General features: G+C 47.5%; 1 protein-coding gene across 6 annotated transcripts in view; it reads left to right on the top strand.

The window, feature by feature from the left end:
• The window catches only part of blnk (B cell linker), a 393,983-nt gene that overhangs the window by 123,600 nt on the left and 246,970 nt on the right, over positions 1-23,413 (top strand). For 4 of the 6 annotated variants that reach the window (XM_072479109.1, XM_072479107.1, XM_072479108.1 and 1 more), the window contains one exon: positions 1,307-1,353. In XM_072479109.1, coding sequence (XP_072335210.1) covers positions 1,307-1,353 — 47 coding nt within the window. Of the gene's footprint in view, positions 1-1,306; positions 1,354-17,160; positions 17,396-23,413 lie in introns of those variants that run through there. The other 2 variants (XM_072479112.1, XM_072479114.1) reach the window with 2 other exon arrangements.

The raw sequence follows: 23,413 nt of genomic DNA, 5'->3' as shown, positions 1-23,413 counted from the left end.
CGGCGCGGAAGAAAGGAGGCCCCCAGCCAGAGAGGCCGACCCGCCGATCGGTGGGCTCCGATCGCGGGCCAGGCCACATCGGAGGGCCTCCCCCGGGGTCGGACCCCCCCCCCCCCCCCCATCCTCCTCCCCCCTCCCACTCTTCAAGGCCGGCCCCCGGCCCTTCCACGCTGAGTTCCTGCCGGCTGAGAGCAGGTGTGGACGGCGCCAGTGGCACTCGGCTTTTTTACGACTGCCGCTCAACCCATCCCGGGCCAGAAATCGGCGGGCCGACCGCGTAGAACGGCGCCTGACCGGCGCTGCGCCAACCACGTCGGCACCAAACCGACCCTCATCTCTGCAGAGAATCGCGTGCCGTTGGCGTGGCGCGATTTGCGCCGGTTGTGGGGATTCTCCGGCCTGGCCCCGGGCTGAGAGAATCCCGCTCATTGTATTTTTCAGTGTCACATTAAGGAATGTGCAGAGTAACTAGGCCATCATAGAGATTACCAAAACACAATAAATTTACCTTTGAAACAATAGAGACATATGATGCACCTATCATCTCATTGATCACAGCTGAATAACCAAACTAATGGGGCGGGATTCGCCGACCCCCCGCCGGGTCGGAAAATCACCTGGGGGTGGCGTGAATCCCGCCCCCGCCGGCCGCCGAATTCTCCGGCACCAAACATTCGGCGGGGGCGGGAATCACACCGGTCGGGGGGCACCCCCGGCGTTCTCCGGCCCACGATGTGGCCTGGCCCGCGATCGGGGCCCATCGATCCCTGGGCGGGCCTGTGCCATGGGGGCACTCTTTTCCTTCCTCCTTGGCCACAGCCTCCGCAATGACCGATGCGGAAGTGACATCCCCCCTGCGCATGCGTGGGGATGACGTCAGCAGCCGCTGATGCTCCCGCGCATGCACGGACTTCCGCCGCCCGCCGCAGTACCTTCGGTCCCGGCTGGCGTGGCGCCGAAGGCCTTTCCCGCCGGCTGGCGGCACGCCAACCACCCCAGCGCGGGCCTAGCCCCTCAAGGTGAAGGCTTGGCCCCTAAAGGTGTGGAGACATCCGCACCTTTGGGGCGGCCCGACGCCGGAGTGGTTCCCACCACTCCATCCGGCCGGGACCACCTGCCCCGCCGGGTAGGGGCGCATCCCGGCCATGGTTCCATCATTTTTACCATAATAATAAACCTTTTAGTTTTTTGTGCAATATGATGTTATTAATTATTTTTGGTCTTCATTGGAATGTAAACTGCTATATTGCATGTGGTGTTTTGCAAAGCATGGATACAAATAAATGCCCTTTTTCTTTTCTTTTAGGATTCCTTAGATATTCTCCAGAACCGATTCAATGTAATAGACTACCCGTGAGTAGAATTGTGCACTTTGTTAATATTTCATAGTTCCTTACTGTCCATTCCAGAGCAAGTGGTGAATGTTCTGTGTCCTGTGAAGATGATTGATGGTGCTTTTTAACAGCACATGATGCAACAGCTTGTATTTTCTGTAATCAACCATCAAATAGGGAACTGTCGTTTTGAAAGAGCATGAAGAATAAATAGTGCGTTAGACAGGAAGAGGTAAAGGAGGGGTGAACCAAAAATACACTTACAGAGCAAGGCTTCTAAGAGGTTTTTGAAGGAAGGATGAGAGATGGAGTAATTTCTGCAGAGAATACCCATCAGCAGGGTTATATTGAATGAGATGCTGATGTATACATTGCCAACCATCAGCATTTCAAGCTGAAGCATTGGGGACCTGGCTAAGTGTGTTCACATTTGCTGATGAAATACACCGTGGGCTGGGCCTATAGTATCTAAATATCTGCGGATCCTGCCTTTCTGTTTGGGCATCGAAAGTGATCCAGCCCGTTATGTTAGCAGCTGGACACAGGATAGGAGCAGCTCGTGGATGGTAATAAAATGGGGTAAATGGATGACCATTGAAGTCGGAGGACGGTAATGATAGGGGAAGTTGAATGGTAATGAAAGGAGGAATGAAGGTCAATAAAGGGAATGGGAAGGGGCAAAACTGGGGGTAGTACTGTGGGGGAGGGTTGGGGTGAAGGGCAATGTGAGGAGCAGCACTTTTGGCTGGAAGAATTAGGAGAACTCAGGAACTGAGAGCGCTTGGGGATGGTGAGCATGAGCTTAACAGGTTTAGAGGAGGAGAAAAATGACAGATTGAATTAATGACAGAGGGGGAGAAGAGTGCCAGAGTGAAGTGGGAACATTGAAGAAGAAACGAGTGACCCCTCTGAAAGGATGAGGAGTTTGAAGGGGTACAGTTTCTATGTGGCGAGTTGATAGGAGATAGAAAACAAGGGGTGGCATTTTCCGGCCGCTCCAGCAAGTGGGATCTTCTGATCCCGCCACAGTGAATGAACGTTTGGATGGAGCACTGCATCCGCCATGTCGAGACGTACCACACTGCGGCCAAAAAATCCCAACCTGATAGTAGTAAGGGACCGATATAAGAACTGCAGCACGTGGTACAATGGTTAGCGCTGCTGCCTCACTGCGCCAGGGATCCAGGTTCAATTCCTGCCTCAGATGACTGTCTGTGTGGCGTTTACACTTTATCCCCGTGTCTGCGTGGGTTTCCTCCGGGTGCTCTGGTTTCCTCTCACAGTCCAAAGATGTGCAGGTTATCTGGATTGGCCATGATAAATTGCCCCTTGGTGTCCAGGGATGTGCGAGTTGAGTGGGGTTATGGGGTTGCAGGGATAGTGCGGGAGCTTGGTTAGGGTGCTCTTTCAGAGTTTCGGTGCAGACTCGATGGGCCGAATGGCCTCCTTCTGCACTGTAGTGATTCTATGAATTGCAAAAAATGTTAAACTGTTGATGGAGGTTTTGGGGAAATATTAAGTTGCTGATCATTTGAAAATCCTTAAATCTATTAACCGTTAAGTATAAAAGTGTTCAAAATGCACCAAAATCTAGTCCTTTTAATGTAAAACCTAAAAATAGGCTGGACCCATTTAGATATGCACCATCAATTTTATTTGCACCATCGCTGTTTGGGATTTCCCTTCAGGCATCACATTATACTTTCAGTTTTTATTCCACTGTTGCTCATGGCACAAGTTACAAATCCCATGAACTGTTTGTTGTCACGTGGCAATCATTCTTCTGGGGTGCAGCTTTTTTCATTTGGCACCAGCTTTTTTGAAGCTGCTGGTTAACTTTCTCTAGTTTTCTATTTTGCCGCATAAGCCTTTGGTGCACAAAGTTGGCTGGGGCGTCCAGCTTCAAATGAGCAGAGCATTAGCTTGGACCTATGACTCAAGGGTAATGGGCAGAATGGCCTGAGTAAGTCAACCTGTGTTCACGATCCTGTCCCGGTACTCACCAGGACGCTGGTACACTGGTTCTACAGTAACTCTGGGGGTGGAACAGGGGTTAAAGCCCAAGTGTTCATACCACAGCTTCAGGAGCCATTAGCTGATTCAATTACCCTGTGGTCTTGGGCAATTGAGGTGCCTGTACGTTGCCAACTGTGACTGCGTATTCCTGGAGGTTTCATCACATGACTTAAATGCCCTCACACTCCAGCTATCTGGCCAGCACATCCATCCTTGTGAAGAACATCCTTCCTAGGCCAATTGGAAAGTAGAAAGACTCCTTACCCTATTGGATGATGCTTGACTACAAGTTAAACGGTGTTTTTTCACCCATTTTCAATATTTTAGAACTGACTAAGAGAAATGTTCAAAGCAAATGACAAAAAAGCCCAATCCATATTAATGTCAACAAAGAACAAAGAACAAAGAAATGTACAGCACAGGAACAGGCCCTTCGGCCCTCCAAGCCCGTGCCGACCATACTGCCCGACTAAACTACAATCTTCTACACTTCCTGGGTCCGTATCCTTCTATTCCCATCCTATTCATATATTTGTCAAGATGCCCCTTAAATGTCCCTATCGTCCCTGCCTCCACTACCTCCTCCGGTAGTGAGTTCCAGGCACCCACTACCCTCTGCGTAAAAAACTTGCCTCGTACATCTACTCTAAACTTTGCCCCTCTCACCTTAAACCTATGCCCCCTAGTAATTGACCCCTCTACCCTGGGGAAAAGCCTCTGACTATCCACTCTGTCTATGCCCCTCATAATTTTGTATACCTCTATCAGGTCGCCCCTCAACCTCCTTCGTTCCAGTGAGAACAAACCGAGTTTATTCAATCGCTCCTCATAGCTTATGCCCTCCATACCAGGCAACATTCTGGTAAATCTCTTCTGCACCCTCTCTAAAGCCTCCACATCCTTCTGGTAGTGTGGCGACCAGAATTGAACACTATACTCCAAGTGTGGCCTAACTAAGGTTCTATACAGCTGCAACATGACTTGCCAATTCTTATACTCAATGCCCCGGCCAATGAAGGCAAGCATGCCGTATGCCTTCTTGACTACCTTCTCCACCTGTGTAGCCCCTTTCAGTGATCTGTGGACCTGTACTCCTAGATCTCTTTGACTTTCAATACTCTTGAGGGTTCTACCATTCACTGTATATTCCCTACCTGCATTAGCCCTTCCAAAATGCATTACCTCACATTTGTCCAGGTTAAACTCCATCTGCCATCTCTCTGCCCAAGTCTCCAGACAATCTAAATCCTGCTGTATCCTCAGACAGTCCTCATCGCTATCCGCAATTCCACCAACCTTTGTGTCGTCTGCAAACTTACTAATCAGACCAGTTACATTTTCCTCCAAATCATTTATATATACTACAAAGAGCAAAGGTCCCAGCACTGATCCCTGTGGAACACCACTGGTCACAGCCCTCCAATTAGAAAAGCATCCCTCCATTGCTACCCTCTGCCTTCTATGGCCTAGCCAGTTCTGTATCCACCTTGCCAGTTCACCCCTGATCCCGTGTGACTTCACCTTTTGTACTAGTCTACCATGAGGGACCTTGTCAAAGGCCTTACTGAAGTCCATATAGACAACATCTACTGCCCTACCTGCATCAATCATCTTAGTGACCTCCTCGAAAAACTCTATCAAGTTAGTGAGACACGACCTCCCCTTCACAAAACCGTGCTGCCTCTCACTAATACGTCCATTTGCTTCCAAATGGGAGTAGATCCTGTCTCGAAGAATTCTCTCCAGTAATTTCCCTACCACTGAAGTAAGGCTCACCGGCCTGTAGTTCCCGGGATTATCCCTGCCACCCTTCTTAAACAGAGGAACAACATTGGCTATTCTCCAGTCCTCCGGGACATCCCCTGAAGACAGCGAGGATCCAAAGATTTCTGTCAAGGCCTCAGCAATTTCCTCTCCAGCCTCCTTCAGTTTTGGTTCTTGTCCTTGTGGTTGTGGTTTTCCTCCCGAGTAGCACACAGTGATGCCCTGGAGATTAATCTTCAGTCCCTGGAGACTCCAGGCCAATTCTGGAAGTTTGGCCACCTAATTCATGTGGTAGTCTTATAATATATGCAAATTAGGTCCACAGATAGGACTTTATGTCAACTGCCTATAGGACACTCTGCCACAGACATCTTGTTCAGTAAAACTTAGTGACACCCATCTTAAGCATGTAATTCAAGTGTAAAGGTTACCTATGAAGGGCCCAGAGGGTCAGGGGCTCAACAATGATAGACTGGGCCACTGCCAGCCCAGCTTCTGCCCTTTACATTCGCAAAAACATCCTGAACTCCCCCAGCCCAGATAACTTATTTGACTGTGGCCTGTCAACCTCTAGTTTGCCTGATCTTCACAGACCCAAAGCCAGTATACTGCTTGTGGTTTTCCACTTCTGATCAGATTGATCAGAAATGAGATCCAACTATCAAATGGACCAGGCCTCACACGGCAACTCACAGGCGTGCAGCTCACAGTCTCCACCATCCAGTCTGGTTGTTAAAATCAACCTTTTATTAATCCACCTGTAAACTTAGTAAGAGAGAGAGGGTACCTGTTCAAATCCTGTAAACTGATTTAGGGAGATAGGTTTACAGAGAAAATAGAAGCAGGAATAGGCCATTTGATCCTTCGAGCCTGCTCCGCCGCCATTCATTATTATCATGGCTGATCATCCAACTCAGTAATCTATTCCTGCTTTTTCCCCATATCCTTTGATTCCTTTAGCCCCAAGAGATATATCGAACTCCTTCTTGAAACCATACAATGTTTTGGCCTCAACTTCTTTCTGCGGTGGTGAATAGACAGCACTCTCTGGGTGAAGAAATTTCTCCTTATCTCAGCCCTGTCCTCAGTCTGTGACCCCTGGTTCTAGACTCCCCCACCATCGGGAACACTCTTCATACAACTAACCTGTCTAGTCCTGTTAGAATATTATAGGTTCCTATAAGATCGCCTCTCGTTCTTCTAAACTCCAGCAAGTATAAACCTAACCGACTCAATCACTCCTCAAATATCATTCCCGCCATCCCAGGAATCAGTCTGGTGAACCATCACTGCACTCCCTCCATAGCAAGAACATCCTTCCTCAGATAAGGAGGCCAAAACTGCATCCAGTATTCTAAGCGTGGTCTCACCAAGGCCCTGTATTACTGCAGAAAGACATCTCTGCCCCTGTACGTTAATCCTCTCACTATGAAGATCAACATACCAAACTATAGCCATTCACAAAATAAACTGCCTTCCTAGTTTTTCTACCAAAGTGGATAACTTCACATTTATCCACATTATACTTCATCTGCCACGCATTTGCCCATTCACCCAACCGATCCAAATCATTCCGAAGCATCTCTGCACTCTCCTCATAGCTCACCCTTCCACCCAGCTTTATGTCATCTTCAAATTTGGAGATACTACATTTAGTTTCCTCATCTAAATAATTAATATACATTGTGAATATCTGGGGTAGTAGCACTGACCCCTGCGGTACCTCACTAGTCACTGCCTGCCATTTGGAAAACGATGTGTTTATTCTGACTCTCTGTTTCCCTTCTGTCAAACAGCTTTCCATCCTATGGGATGACAGGTAGCACAGTGGTTAGCACCGCTGCCTGACAGCTCCAGGGACCCGGGTTCAATTCCCGCCTCGGGTGACTGTCTGTGTGGAGTTTGCACGTTCTCCCCGTGTCTGCATGGGTTTCCTCGGGTGCTCCGGTTTCCTCCCACATTCCAAAGATGTGCTGGTTAGGTGGATTGGCCATGATAAATTGGCCCTTAGTGTCCAAAACGTTAGGTGGGATTACTGGGTTACAGGGATAGATGGGGATTTGGGCTTAAGTAGGGTGCTCTTTCCAAGGGCCAGTGCAGACTCGATGGGCCGAATGACCTTCTTCTGCACTGTAGAGATTTCTATTACTATTACAATTTTAGAGTACCCAATTTTTATTTCCAATTAAGGGGCAATTTAGCGTGACCGATCCACCTAACCTGCACATCTTTGGGTTGTGGGGGTGAAACCCACTCAGCCATGGGGAGAATGTGCAAACTCCACACGGACAGTGACCCAGGGCCAGGATTCGAAACCGGGTCCTCAGTGCCGCAGTCCCAGTGCTATTCACTGCGCCACATGCTGCCCTTTATTACTATTCCTATGATGCACAACCCCCAATCTCATGGGCTTTAATTTTACACGCTAATCTCTTATGTGGGACTTGGTCAAAAGCCTTCTGAAAGTCCAAATCCACTGGCTCCCTCTCATCAACTCTAGTCGTGACATCCGCAAAGAATTCCAGTAGATCTGTCAAGCATGATTTCCCTTTCGTAAATCCATGCTGACTCTGTTCGATCCTGCAACTGTTTTCCAAGTGCTGTGTTATTAAATCATTCGCAATGGACCCTAGCATTTCTACCATTACCGACGTCGGGCTGACTGGTCTATAATTCCCTCTTTTCTCTCTACCTCCCTTTTTAAATAGTGGGGTTACATTAGCTACCTTCCAATCTGATGGAACAGTTCCAGAGTGTATGGAGTTTTGAAAGATGGCCATCAATGCATCCACTATTTCTAAGGCCACTTTCTTAAGAACTCTGGGATGTAGACTACCAGGTCTTGGGGATTTATCAGACTCGCATCTCAAGCAAATACCTAAAATCCACCATAGGAGGATGAAATGATGCTTCAAGTCATGGACTAGATGTGGACGAAGCTACAGGACGTTTTCCAGCTTGTTTGAAAGGCTTGCATTCAGCCTGCGCTCGGGTCATTGGATCTCCCAATGGAATGGAACTTCAAAAACATCACACAATTTTAGGACACCACAAAAACAGGGTTGACTGAAATGTGTACTGATTGAACATGCTTATCTACTGTGCTCCCTTTCCCTGATCATGACCAGGCCCCTCTCCCCATAAGTGCTGCCTGATGTGTTGGCTCTCCGCCTATTTACAGAAGCTATACAACATTCCAAAACACCAATTTTGATCCTCGATTTTAAGATTTTTTAAAAAAGTCGGATAACCAGTTTTTTCAAGCAAGGCTGTACTTGTCGACTGAACACATTGGCGAATAGTTGGTTGGCTCACCTTATTAAATAAGTACAAGTTGAGAATTGAACCCAATCCAGATGCTGTTGGTTCCCTTTATCAGTCAGTGGACAGGGCTGAGCATGTGGAGACTTAGCTTTTCTTGTTCTGTGTGTGACACTCTAATTACTCTGAATGCAAGGAACGGATTTTTTTTCCCCAGAAAACAGAAGTTGTTAAAAGATCAATGGCACAGTTGTTGAAGTTTTGTTTAAAGAGCGGGCATCTGGGGAATGATATCAATGCAAAATTTTCCCCAAATCAAGATTTCTAAAAGCAAATTGTGAAAATGATGCTTATTTCACACCCACTTGTATATTTAGGCCTTTCCCCCATTTTGGGTGTCTTTCCCCTAATGATACCCCTGCCCTGTGGTCAACAAGCTCTTACATACGAGTTCCACTTGAAATGCATTAAAACATCCCAGCTATCTGAAGAATGGGCTTGATTGACAAGATCAGAATTCATTAATCTATGACTGAATGAGTCAGGGGGAAATGACAGCATAAAGAAACAAAGAGAAGCTTTTAATGTAGTTCTGCCAACAAAACCAAATTACTAATCGGCATGTGAATACCTAATCATATGAACGTCAATGACTGCTGTTATTTGGCAAGCATGATAGTCACTTTGCTGTTCATGGGATCTTGCTTTTATGAATCAGATGAATACCTGTTAATTTTCTTTCTTTCCCTCTTGAGGGAGGCATGTATTCCAGGAAACTGGGAGAAGTACCTGGGCATTAGCTAATGGAGGCAGCAGGGGTCTCGACTGCCAGCTGGAGAGACAGCAAGAGATCCGCATCTTCTGCCCTGGGAAAGACCCCTCATATTAAGTGCTGTTTAGTCTCTTAACTGGGCAGCACTGGGCCTTCCTCGGTATATAGGACTCATGAGAGCCAACTGAGAGCTCCTGGTTAATCAGAGGGCGACAGTCCTTCATTTGCAGTGCATCTGGGGAGACAGTGGTTGCTGTTGGCACTACACCTGCCTGAGGCCTTGGATTGTCATGGACCAAGGCAGAATTGAGTGGCGGTGGGAAGGGAGTTGGGGAAGGGTGGGGAGGGGCATCAGCAGCAAGGATGGGGTTGTGGCTTTCAGCAAGCCCCCCTCCCTTCCCATTGTTTGGTCCCTTGACCAGGCACCGAGTGTCTTTGAGCAGGGACCCTCCCCAGGATTTGCTTTTCAGGCTTCCTGTGTGAGGAGTTGCCTCACCTGTCATTGGGTGAATAGCCATGGTGACATGATGAGGCCCTATTGCCCCCTTAAGGGCTTCAATTGGTTTGAGGTTGGGAGGCCATGATTCGTCCCTCAATGGACTTAATGGTGCCTGTCCACCATCCTCCAACCTGATTAAATGCCCCCTCACCACCCAACACACCATGGGGGAAAGGCATTAAATTCCATTCCATGTTTCTACACTTTCTCAGTACTGCCCTGGAATACCAGCCAAGGTTATTTACACAAAACCTGATGTCCCCAATGCGTTGGTTCATTCGGGGGACCTTAGCAAATATCATTTACATGTTGAATGAAGATTTCCACTTACCGTGCATCTTTTTAAAATTGTGTACAAGGATTTTCTTTAGGTTTGGCAGAACCAAGAGACTGAAAATAGGCCGGTGTAGCTTACCACCCATAAAGCCAACCCCCAAAAATGGGCACAACAAGTTTGCTCTGAAAATCTTTCTGTTGCAAATATATTTAGTCCATTCACTCCACTTCTCCATCAACTCCTTCAGATGTGTGGAAATCATCCGCACCACCTGAACATGAGGTCTGTGCTCCAAGATTTGCTATCCGGCACAAATAATAGAGCACGACTTACCTCCTCACCTGACACACGCTTCTCATGTCAGTAACTGGGCAAATGGAAACCTGCATTATTTTTAATTCCCTGCTTGTTCCCACTCTTCCACTCTCAGGTCCCATCCTTACTCATACTCAGTGTTGCATCCAGCGCAAACTCTTCCGAATGGTGAACTACTTCCTTCTGAGTGTAAGATGCCATTAAGGGTGTGGTGAGGACAAGACGAGAATTGTACAGCTTCACATGCTCCTCTGATCAGTTCTCAATTTTCTCTCAACCATTCCCGATGATTTTTTTAATGTAAGCGCTCCTTCAGCTGCTCAAACAATCACGTCTCTTCGAAGAAATAGTGATAAAGGTTTTAAATACTTTGGCATACCACAAGAATCTAAAACTGACTGTGCTCCTCTTGTTCTGCCTTTTCCAACCTGCTCTCAGCACTTTGCATCCCATGCCCTTCATCTCCTTAGACTAGCTGTCTGCCTTTGAATAGCTTCCAAAGCTTTTTTAGCTCAAGCTTTGACAACCAACTTCTGCACTTGAATTCCTTTTGTGGCTGGCTGCGTGCAACATTTTCCTTAATAATTGAACACAGCTATGAAAGAATATGGTTGATAGGCGTACGTCTGTTCATTCAGATATCTGCATCCAAGCCATGGTTATAATGTCTGTAACTACTAGCTCCCTTTAAACACCTTTCCCTGACGAGCAGCCCAACTCTCTTGTGACTGCCAATATGCGTTTTCACAGTGGTCTGGCAGTAACAATGTTCCAGAGGTTACTTTTGAATTGTGCAGGTTTCATTCTGCCCAGTTAATCATGCAGGAAGTGTGTGCTGGGTAAGGATACGAGTCATGCTCTATTAGTTATGTTGGTCGTGAACATGGAAAACTGCCTTCACTTAACCTTGGTCAAAGTGGAGGGTTCGTCGAATGCTTTATTATTTTGTGTGGCAGTGATTGTGATGCTGGTGTTTTCATTGACTGTCTCACCAACTTCCCAACGTCATGTTGATATGCCTTCAATAACACACGACGAGTGATGAATGTAACTGAGGCTTTAATATACTAAACAGCAAGCCTCCTGGCCTTTGACCCGAACTGGGTCGGAGGCGGAGACTTGCCACCTTTATACATGAGCCCGAGGGGAGGAGCCACAGGCGGAGCCAGCTGGGACAAGCCCAGGCATGTACAACACAACACAATGCAATACAATGTAATACCGTGGTTTACCACATTCTGTGTACGAACGGGATATGGCGCTCGACTCATCGATCGACAGTTCCAACGTGCCACAGCAAAAAACCGCACCAACCTCCTCAGAAGACAAACATGGGACACAACCGACAGAATACCCTTCGTCGTCCAGTACTTTCCCGGAGCGGAGAAACTACGACATCTTCTTCACAGCCTTCAACACGTCATCGATGAAGATGAACATCTTGCCAAGGTCATCCCCACACCCCCACTACTTGAAACAACCGCGCAACCTCAAACAAACCATTGTTTGCAGCAAACTACTCAGCCTTCAGAACAGTGACCACGACACCACACAACCCTGCCATAGCAATCTCTGCAAGACATGCCAGATCATCGACATGGATACCATCATTACACGTGAGAACACCACCCACCAGGTACGCGGTGCGTCTCCGCCAACGTTGTCTACCTCATACACTGCAGGAATTGATGTCCCGAAGCGTGGTACATTGGCGAGACCAAGCAGACGCTACGACAACGAATGAACGGACATCGTGCGACAATCACCAGGCAGGAATGTTCCTTTCCAGTCGGGGAACACTTCAGCAGTCAAGGGCATTCAGCCTCTGATCTCCGGGTAAGCGTTCTCCAAGGCGGCCTTCAGGACGCGCGACAACGCAGAATCGCCGAGCAGAAGCTTATAGCCAAGTTCCGCACACATGAGTGCGGCCTCAACCGGGACCTGGGATTCATGTCACATTACATTCATCCCCCACCATCTGGCCTGCGAAATCCTACCAACTGTCCTGGCTTGACACAATTCACACCTCTTTAACCTGGGGTTACCCCATCTCTGGATCTGTAAAGATTTAATCACCTGCTAATGCTCGCATTCCAAGCATTGTCTGGCATCTTTGAATCTGTCTATATATATGTTTCTGGAACATACCCCTTCATTCACCTGAGGAAGGAGCAGCGCTCCGAAAGCTAGTGACATTGAAACAAACCTGTTGGTCTTTAACCTGGTGTTGTAAAACTTCTTAATGTGCTCACCCCAGTCCAACGCCGACATCTCCACATCATTGAACATGAAGGCAACCGACTGTTGGTCAGTGAGGAGAGTGAATCGCCTGCCAGCCAGGTAATGCCTCCAATGTCGCACAGCTTATACAATGGTTTGTGCTTCCTTTTCGATGGAGGAGTGTCGTATTTCGGAGGCATGGAGGGTACGGGAGAAACAAGCCACGGGCCTGCCCGCCTGGTTGAGTGTAACAGCCAGAGCAAAGTCTGACGCATCGCTCTCCACCTGGAATGGGATGGACTCGTCCACAGCGTGCATCGCGGCTTTGGCAATATCTGCCTTGATGCGATTGGAGGCCAGTCGGGCCTCAGCCGTCAGGGTGAAAAACGGTGGATTTGATCAGTGGACGGGCCTTGTCCCCATAATTGGGCATAGTACGAGAAGAACCCCAGGCATCTCTTCAGGGCTTTGGGGCAGTGGGGGAGGGGGAGTTCCAGGAGGGGGCGCATGCGGTCGGGGTCGGTCCCTAGGACTCCGTGTTCCACGACGTAGCCGAGGATGGCTAGGCGGGTTGTGCAGAAGATGCATTTTTCTCTATTATAGGTGAGGTTCAGGAGTTTAGCGGTGTGGAGGAAGTGCCGGAGGTTCTCGTCATGGTCCTGCTGGTCATGGCCACAGATGGTGACATTGTCTAAGTATGGGAACGTGGCCCGCAGCCCGTACTGGTCAACCAATTGGTCCATTTCTCTTTGGAAGATCGAGACCCCATTGGTGACACCGAAGGGGACCCTGAGGAAGTGGTAGAGGCGGCCATCTGCCTCGAAGGCAGTGTATTGCGGTCCTCCGGGCGAATAGGGAGCTGGTGGTACGCGTACTTCAAGTCAACCGTGGAGAAGACTCGATACTGCGCAATCTGATTGCCCATGTCAGATATGCGGAGGAGGGGGTACGCATCAAGCTGCGTGTACCGGTTGATGGTCTGGCTGTATCGATGACCATCCGGTGCTTCTCCCCAGTCTTGACAACCACCACTTTAGTGCTCCAGGGGCTGTACTAGCCTCAATGATCCCCTCTCATAGGAGTCGCTGGATCTACGACCTGATAAAGGCTCTATCCCGGGCACTATATCGTCTGCTCCTGGTAGCGACAGGCTTACAGTCCGGGATGAGATTTGCAAAGAGGGAGGGTGGGGCGACCTTAAGGGCCGCGAGGCTCACAGACGGTGAGGGGGGGCAGGGGTCCGCCGAACTTTAAAGGAAGGCTCTGGAGGTGGCACTGGAAGTCGAGCCCCAGCAATAGGGCAGCACAGAGATGGGGAAGGACGTAGAGTTTGAAGTTGCATACTCTACGCCTTGTACAGTAAGGGTCGCGACACAGTACCCCCGGATTTCTACTGCGTGGGATCCGGAAGCCAGGGAGATTTTCTGGGTCGCGGGTAGGATGGGGAGGGAGCAGTGCCTTACCGTATCTGGGTGTATGAAGCTGTCTGTGCTCCCGGTGTAGAAAAGGCAGGCCGTTTCGTGCCCGTTGATCTTGACGGTCATCGTAGACTTCGCGAGGTGGTGCGGCCATGATGGAGGCGAGCTTCGGAAGGCGGTTGGTAGGCCGGTCTGAGGTAGCGGCGGCCAGCATACGGTCGGCGAGCTGGGCTCCCGGCAGGCTGCAGAGTGGTCCCAAGATGGCGGCCCCCACAAGTCGCGCATGGCGGGTGGCAACGGCAATGGCGTCCAAGATGGTGGCCCCCATGGGTCGCGCGTGGCGGGTGGCAGTGGCGATGGCGTCCAAGATGGTGGCCCCCATGGGTCACGCATGGCGGTTGGAGGATGCATTAAAGGTGGCGGCCCCCATGGTTCGCATGTGGCGGCCGAAATTGAAGATGGCGGCGCCACAGGTCGCACATGGCGGGTGGCGTGGCAGCTGGGGGCGGCCCCGACAGACAGCGCTGCTGGGCCTAGAAGTTTTAGGAGGAGATCGGGTCTGGCAGGCTTTTGAAAAGTGGCCCTTCTTCCCACAGCCGTTACAAGTTGCATTCCGTGCCAGGCAGCGTTGTCTGGGGTGATTACTCTGGCCGCAAAAGTAGCACCTCTGGCCTCCTGCGTTGGCGGGCCGCTGCGCGGCACAGGCTGGCGTCACACCCGGGTCGGTTGATGGCTGCGCCCACGAGGCCCACGAGGGTGCCGCGCGGTCGGAGGTGTAGGCCTCCATGTTCTGGGAGGCCACCTCCAGCAAGTTAGAGAGTTGCACTGTCTCTGGGAGGCCGAGTGTCCCGCCTTCTAGTAATCGCTGGTGGATATAGTTTGATTTCATGCCTGCGACGTAAGCGTCCCTGATCAGCAGCTCCGCGTGCTGGGTAGCCGATATCGCCTGGCATTCACAGTTCCGGCAGAGTATACGTAAGGCACGCAGGAATTCTGCATCGGATTCCCCAGGGCGTTGCCGTCTCGAGGTGCCTAGCATACACCTCGTTAAAGGATTTCACGTATTGTCCCTTCAGTAGCATTACTGCATCCGCATACGAGGGGCCGTCCCTGATGAGGAGAAAGAGTCTTGGGTTCACCCGTGCATGGAGGATCTGCTTCTTCTGGAGGTCTGTGAAGTCTTCGGTGAAGGATGCGAGGTACGCTTCGAAGCAGCTTAGCCAGTGCTCAAAAGTTTCTGTGGCGTCGGCTGCCTGTGGGTCCAGCTCCAGGCGATCAGGCTTCAGTGATGAGTTAATCTTAAAGTTTAGTGTATTAAATTGATATGCCATCAATAAGCACACGACGAGTGATGAATGTAACGGAGGCTTTAATACAATAAACAGCTAGCCTCCTGGCCTCTGTCCCGAACTGGGGCGGAGGTGGAGACTTGCCACCTTTATACATGAGCCTGAGGGGAGGGGCCACAGGCGGAGCCAGCAGGGACAAGCCCAGGCATGTACAACACAACACAATGCAATGCAACGCAATGCAATACTGTAGTTTACCACACATGTCAACACCATCCCATGGGACTTACTGTTCTCAGCTCCCAGGAGCCCCTTTCCTCCGATCACCCACTTCAGTAAATGAAACATTCACAGATGCATCAAAAAGCCAGGGTGAAATGAAATCAAAATGTTGATATGGGAAACCACATGGGTCTGTCTTTTTAAGGATATGTTGAAACCTCCATTTTCTAGTCCCACTGATAGCTTGTCCATTACATTGATGAGTGTGCCAGTGATGAGGCATGATTAGATAGGTTCTTGACCAACAAGGGAGTCAAAGGTTATTGGGGGCAGGCCAGAATGTGTTGGGGGAACAAACAGATTAGCCACGATCTCACTGGAGCCGGTTCGAGTAGCCAAATAGTCTAGACCTGATTCGTATGTTTGTATGAATCCGTGGTGTATTCTGCATTTGGTCAACTATCCTGACAGGCATTTAATGGCCATTGGGACTTTAATTGGTTTGAGGCAGGATTTCCACCCCTGCCAAGTGAAAGTGCCATCTCAAACAGTTACCAACCAGGCGAGGCGGCAGCTCTCCTGTCCAAAAGCTTCACCGGGGAGAGATGTCCGATGGGCACTCGGTCCCTGACCACGAGGACCCCCCTCCTGCTCCTTCTACCTGAGGAAACCCTGGAACAGGAGAAAGGGGCAGTGTAACTGGGTTTCATTCTAGAATCTTTCTGCCGCCTGACAGGTCAGACAATATTTTCACCCTGATATGAGGGTAAAATGGAAACAAGCAGGTGCCTAATTTCATGCTGTCAATCACCAGAGGCTGACTGGAATTTTCCAGGCTGACTTTGAGACCTGTCTGGCCACAGCTGCAGCCGCAAGCATCAGGGGTTTCCCTTACAAATGGTGGCTCACCAGCGGTGCCAATTGTTTATTTCAAAACTTTTTACGTTTCGGAGGGGGCATCTCAAGATGAAGAGTCTCCCTCTCTCTCTCCCTTACTTCAACAGTGGGCAAAGCTCCTTCAGTGGTGGGGGGGGGCTTTCTATTTGCCCTTGAGCTCTAAGCGCCCACCCATAGAACCATAGAGTTACTATAGTGCAGAAGGAGGTTTTTCGTCCCATCATGTCAGCATCGACCCTCTGAAAGAGTACTCCACTGGGCCCACTCCCCCACCCCATTCTCATAACCCCACCTATCCTACACATCCTTGGACACTAAGGGGCAATTTAACATGGCCAAATCACGTGACCTGCAGCTCCTTGGACTGTGGGAAGAAACCAGAGCACCCGGAGGAAACCCACGCAGATGCGGGGAGAATGTGCAAACACCACACAGTCACCCAAGGCCAGAATTGAACCCGGGTCCCTGGCGCTATGAGAGGCAGCAGTGCTAACCACTGTGCCATTGCACCACCTGTTGTCCTTAATTGAATAGCAAGTGCGTCCTCTAGCCAATAATTGGCCAATTCAGTGAAAATCACTGTCGGGTGACTGCTTCTGACACAGTGCAGTTTGGGACCTCAATTTGATCCCATCAACAGACCTCCAAATCCAAAACCCTGCCCCAGAATTTTCACACTGATAAGATATAAATGAGCACCAGGTGATAGGGGAAGCATAAAAATGTAATCACTGTGAGCTTTCCTGGAACATTGCTTCAGGAACACACCCACAATTGTCAGGTCAAATCTCACTTCACCTGTAATCATTTACGTAGAAAACAAGGAAGTTCCCAGGCACAGCCCAGCTCTAATTGTGGATACCTTACAGCTTTGGCTTCAACTCAGTGAAACTTTCAAAAGGCTCGATATTGCTCTGTTTTTCTCTGAAGCAAAACTGAAAGAATGACCAGGGAGCTGGATTACTAAAAATGGTTTTCAAACTTCCTTTTTCTACTGACTTTCCACAAGTTAACTTACTCTGCCAACCTACGCACAGAGCCTGAGGCTCCAGTGTAGAAATACTCAACAACAGCCAGGTGTAAAGTAGATCAGCAACATGAAAGGTGTAAGGTATGCATTATTTCTGAATTTTTGTGAGTAAATTGATTGAAATTTGTGGAGTAAAGTATCAAATGCTGTAATCTGTAATAAAAACAGGAAATGCTGGAAAAATCTCAGCAGGGCTGGCAGCATCTGTGGAGAGAGAAACAGAGCTAATGCTTCGAGTCTGTATGACTGTTCCTATTTTCAGCATTCGCAGTAGTTCGCTTTTACTGTGTAATCTATTACAATCTATTACTACTGGCAGAAAAATATATATATTTTGATAATCAGTGCGAACCTGTATGGAGGATACAAAATGTTGCCTAATTGCTGAATTTGGACCAGCTTGATTTTTAATGCCACTCCTTCAAACGAAGATATGTAGAAATGTGTTGGTCAGATCTTACGATACTTAGATATATGCGTAGGATCTAATTACACATCTACATATGCATAGGATCTAATTACACTTATACACTTACATAGGGTCTAACTTATAAATATCTTATGTATACTTATCTGGTTTCAGTTAAGAAATTAGATTTTTTTAAAGTATGGGGTGGGGGAGGGGGGGAGGGGGTGAGGAGATATTCAATCTCGTGAACTAAGAGTTTGGAGGATCCTAACCCTTGAAATCAAATGCTACTGTGTAACACTAATTTGTATTTTTCCTACTATCAGTTAATGAAACTTACTGTCTTTAACGCTGTATTCTAGTAATACAGAAGGCATGGCTGGCTTGATTTCCTCTTTATTAAGGGACAATATTCAGTCTACTGTTCAGTGAAGCATCAGTGGAAAACAAATTTCAGTCCTTTATCCTCCCCTTGTTCAATCAATCCAGCTCAAATTTGATAGTGATGGGGAGTTCTTGACTGGCCATGAGTAAAAGCAATGCTGCACCATTTAGATACCTGCCAGGATTTAAAGGAATTAAGGAAAAGCTCCTGAACTGGGAGAGCCGAATATCTTGATTTGCATTCTCAGTGTGTACTGTCTCCTAATAATCAACGTTTATCCATTATCCTCTTGTATTCTTCTCAATCTATGCAGTTTGAAGAATTGATGGTTGGTAGGTACTGACTAAGCATTCATTTTAAAATTTGCTGGTATCCAAAGGACATCATGAACTTGATACATTAACAGGATTTTTTAATAATAATATAATAATCTTTATTGTCACAAGTAGGCTTACATTTAACACTATAATGAAGTTACAATGAAAAGCCTCTAGTTGCCACATTCCAGCACCTGTTCGGGTACATGGAGGGATAATTCAGAATGTCCAAATTACCTAACAATACGTCTTTCAGGACTTGTGGGAGGAAATCGGAGCACCCGGAGGAAACCCACGCAGACACAGGGAGAACGCATAGGCTCCGCTCAGACAGTGACCGAAGCCGGGAAACAAACCTGGGACCCTGGCGCTGTGAAGCAACAGTGCTAACCACTGTGCTGCCCACAATTAACTCCAGCTTCATAAATACAGGAATTATGAACTTTGAAAATACTTGAATACCACAGTTTTTCTCTGGGTGATATATTAGTGGTTTCTACGGTAAATGCGTCATAGAGACCAAACTCAAACCAATCAAGGGTAAGAGTTGGGTCCCATGTTTGATCAATCTGGTGAAGAGCTGGCAGTAGGGACATCACAATTGTTTCAAGATTGTTAGAATAAGGACGGATGAATTCGGCACTGATCATTTTAACAAGAATGAACGCTGAGTGAGGACATCATTGAATTTACATAAGAAGACCATAAGAACTAGGAGCAGGAGTAGGCCATCTGGTCCCTCGAGCCTGCTCCACGATTCAATGAGATCATGGCTGATCTTTTGTGGACTCAGCTCCACTTTCCGGCCCGAACACCATAACCCTTAATCCCCTTATTCTTCAAAAATCTATCTATCTTTATCTTAAAAACATTTAATGAAGGAGCCTCTACTGCTTCACTGGGCATGGAATTCCATAGATTCACAACCCTTTGGGTGAAGAGGTTTCTCCTAAACTCAGTCCTAAATCTACTTCCCCTTATTTTGAGGCTATGCCCCCTAGTTCTGCTTTCACCCGCCAGTGGAAACAACCTGCCCGCATCTATCCTGTCTATTCCCTTCATAATCTTATATGTTTCTATAAGATCCCCCCTCATGCTTCTAAATTCCAACGAGTACAGTCCCAGTCTACTTAACCTCTCCTCGTAATCCAACCCCTTCAGCTCTTGGTTCTGAAGCCTGCAGTAATGACTTCTAACAATAAGAAATGAAGAACAACCTTTTCGAAAGTTATTGGAAAATGGGCTAGAACCTGTAAAACCAAATCTACAGGTAAAATAAGATAATTAGGCAGCAATGAAGACCAGCTGTTTCCTACTTTTGGGTCATTAGTCTCATGATATAGCTCGAACTAAGTACAGGAGCTTCCTAGTGCTGGTTCTTGAAGGGTTGCAACAATTCAAGTGTAAATCTCACTTGGTACTTTATGCCCATGGGTTACTCAGGGTTGAGGGAGAAATGGATATGTAGGCCTGAATTTTCTGCACAAAAGATCCGACAGTGGCTCAAATTCTAAAATCCTGCTCCTGAATCCGGCCTCCATCATTTTCACAGTGGGAGGGATGCGTATTTGTGGTTCCCAGAGGCAGCTGTCCACATAAATCAGCAGTTGCTGCCACTCGTGTGAGTTTGATGAGGCAGATGATTAAAACCTGAAGAATATAAATTAGATCAGGCAGAAGCAGGTCTGAATGTTGTCGATTCATTTGCATAACCATGGTACCTTTTTGGAGATATGTTACCCTTTGTATTTGGTCCTGGGGCACCTTTAGAAGATCAGGTGCCATTTGGTGACCCTTGGGTACAGGGTATGTGTCATTTGAGATTCTTAAAAATAGACCTGAATGTGCGTAAAATGCACATACACTCATTTGTACTGTCAAAACTATCAAAGCTGTCAAGGAACTGTTAAGGCTGCCAAGGGAATTAATTTGGAGTTTTGAAGAAACAGTGCTGCCTGTTTCACTTTACATAATCCTGACATAATCCTGAGGGTTATCATTATAGGACTTGTGCTGCATGACTGATTTTACAACCTAACGCTATCACAGTGGAATGCTGTCAAGTGAGCAGTTTGATTGACATCTCCTAGTGGTTATAGAATCGAGATGTTTGTTTTCATAATGGATTACTTTAAGGAATTTCAATGTTTTGAATGTTTTTCATCAATAGGACTTTAAAGAAAAGAATGGTGTAATTCAGTAGACACGTTACTATATGTCAGCATAGCTACTGAGGTTTGCCCATGGTAGATACTATGTGAGTTGGCATGGAGGGGGTAAGGGCAAAGATAGTTTGTGGGGAGCATGGGTTGACAGGAGTTGGGATTAAACTGACATAGAGCCAGAAATGCCTGGGGGTTGAGGAGGGCATGAGTTGGCATGGGGAGCATGAAGGACTGTTGGAAGTGGGTAGAGTTGGCATTGAGGGTACGGGGGTCCAAGGGAATCAGTGGATGGTATAAGGTGGCTTGGGATGGCATGATGGGACATGGGGTGTGTATGAAGGGGTGAAGGAGAGGTGAGGCTAGAGGGGACATTTTTGTTTGTGCAGCAAATTCAGGCCTTTGTGCGTTCCGGCCAGCCCCCTGAGCACCTGGTCACTCCTAATCCAACCTGCCCCATGGACCAAAATCCTAATTCCTGGGTCTCTGCTGTGCTGGTCGAGTTCATGAAGCTGTGAAATGTCTCGGCCCTGGGCTTCTGACCTGAGAGCAAAAATCCAGGCCATATGTTGACCCCTGTCTTCCTATATCTTCAGCTTCATGAGAATAAACTAAACTTGAGGTATGTAGTTGTCACAATGCAGATTGAAAAATCAAGTCCGAAATGACCTAATGTTAGACTCTCTAAAGGAAAATCAAGCAGAATGTCTTTGGTGTGTCCCTAATCTACTGTCTTGACTTTAGCAGATGAATGCAAACAACAGACAACCCGTTAACAAGGCATTATGTCAGTATTCCTAGGATTCTGCTGAAGATAAGGCAGTTGGTTGGAAAAGCTTCCATCTCTCCCCCCCCCCCCCCCCCCCAGTTGGTTGGAAAAGCTTCCACCCCCCCCCCCCCCCCCCACCACCACCCTCTCCCTCTCCCTCCTCCCCTCCTCTTCCCATTCACAGAAATTTCAGGTGTATGTTTATTACATTAAGAATGAGCTCCTGGACTATAAAGCAGAACTGGGTAAGTGTGATACATGGTTACACAAAACAATAGGGCGGTATGGTAGTACAGTGGTTAGCACTGCTGCCTCACAGCAGAAGGGACCCAGGTTCAATTCTAGCCTTGGGTGACTGTGTGAAGCTTGTGCATTCTCCCAGTGTCTGGGTGGCTTTCCTCCAGGTGCTCCTGTTTCCTCCCACAGTCCAAACATGTGCAGGTTAGGTGGGGTTATGGGAATAGGGCGGGGGAGTGGGCCTCGGTAAGGTGCTGTTTCGGAGGGCAGTTGCAGACTCAATGGACTGAATGGCCCCCTTCTGCACTGTCAGGAGTCTATGAATAAATGGCTGCTTACAAGCAGTGTTTCTTTCCAGTTTCAGATCTGTGTCGGCTAAATATAATAAAATAAGTTAATAATGTATTGAGAAGGTATTAAAGCATTAAATGAATGTTAATCAAGTTAATTTAATAAACTTATTACATTCTGATAGCATTAATATTGTAAATGTTTTGAAGTAAAAGGAGAAGGTTTTCAGCTGGCAGAGGGAGGGAACATTGAATATGATGGAGTGACTTTAAAAGCCTGAACAGGCTCTGGTGTAAACATCCGAATTAAATTGTTTGAGGGAAATAATAGGTAAATTGACGATGAGACAATTACTATTATCAAGTTGTTTCTCACGGTTGTGCAAGGTTATTTTAGCTCTGGGAGGAACTATAAACTGGTACTTGTTACATGGAGGCTTGAATGACTTCTGTGCTTTCCTACGTAGCATGTACGTGGCAATTGGTAATCAGTGTGAGCATTCAGCAGATCAAAGGCATATTCTGCAGCTTTATAGTAGGATTATCAGGGATATATCAGAAGTGTTCAATTCACAGCCAAATACACTAGAGTTATCTGCAGTTGAAGAGCGTTAATGTAGGTAAAAGCACCAGGAGAACAAGATTGGGCCAGGCCTGTGAAAAGAAGATGAATGGGATTGGGAGTGCTGTGCCACAGTGCTTTAACACTGCCGAGGCCCGGGAGGGTTTGTGAAAACTGCTGATCAGATCAATCCAGTTCTGCACTTCATAAAACAAGTAGACGCATATTTGGACTTGTTCCTTTCAGCTGATGCTGTGGGTCCATATTGCAAAACTGCTGACTGGCAGATGTTTGTTATTTTAGTGAGAGCCCAGGAAGATTGCTTCACCTTTGCTACCACAAAACAGTTCAGTTATTGAGATTAATATTTCTCTGTGCTTTAAAGAAGGTTTTATTGCAGTTACATTGCTGGATGTTTAGATAAAAAGCACAGATCTTGCAAAGTTACATGTCAAAACGATGCCTTCAAGCATAAAAATACTTTATATTTTCACGGACAAAAATTGGTAATGTTTTGGAAAAAGAGATTTAAAGGTCATAACTTCACAGAGAAATGTGCAGTAGTGTAAGGATGAGCATTGAGGCTGCTGAGTACAAATCAAAGCACAAAACGAAGAGCTAGCAGATGGATGTTAAGAAAAGCAGCCAGCAAAGCCACTAGGGTATAAAATAAGAGGTGAAAAGTGATCAGAAGTTAATATAATTCACTCCCAACAATTAGTAAAGGGGAAAATAAATCATCCAGAGATTGAAGCCAAGGTGAATGTTCGGGGCAGGCACAGATGATTCTACCATTCTGAAAGGCCAGCCATAGGGTGGGATTCTCTGATTCCCCCGGCCCGTGTTTCTCAGCGGCGCGCTGTTCGCTGGTGGCGGAATTCTATCTTCCTGCCGCTTGTCAATGGGATTTGCCATTGAAGCCACCATGTCACCAGGAAATCCACAGGTGAGGGTGAGCTGCCAACGGG

This window comes from Scyliorhinus torazame, chromosome 16 (genome assembly GCF_047496885.1).
Source record: "Scyliorhinus torazame isolate Kashiwa2021f chromosome 16, sScyTor2.1, whole genome shotgun sequence".
NCBI classification, from domain to species: domain Eukaryota; kingdom Metazoa; phylum Chordata; class Chondrichthyes; order Carcharhiniformes; family Scyliorhinidae; genus Scyliorhinus; species Scyliorhinus torazame.
Note: the sequence above shows the minus strand (reverse complement) of the source record. Positions and strands in the feature narration are given on the sequence as shown.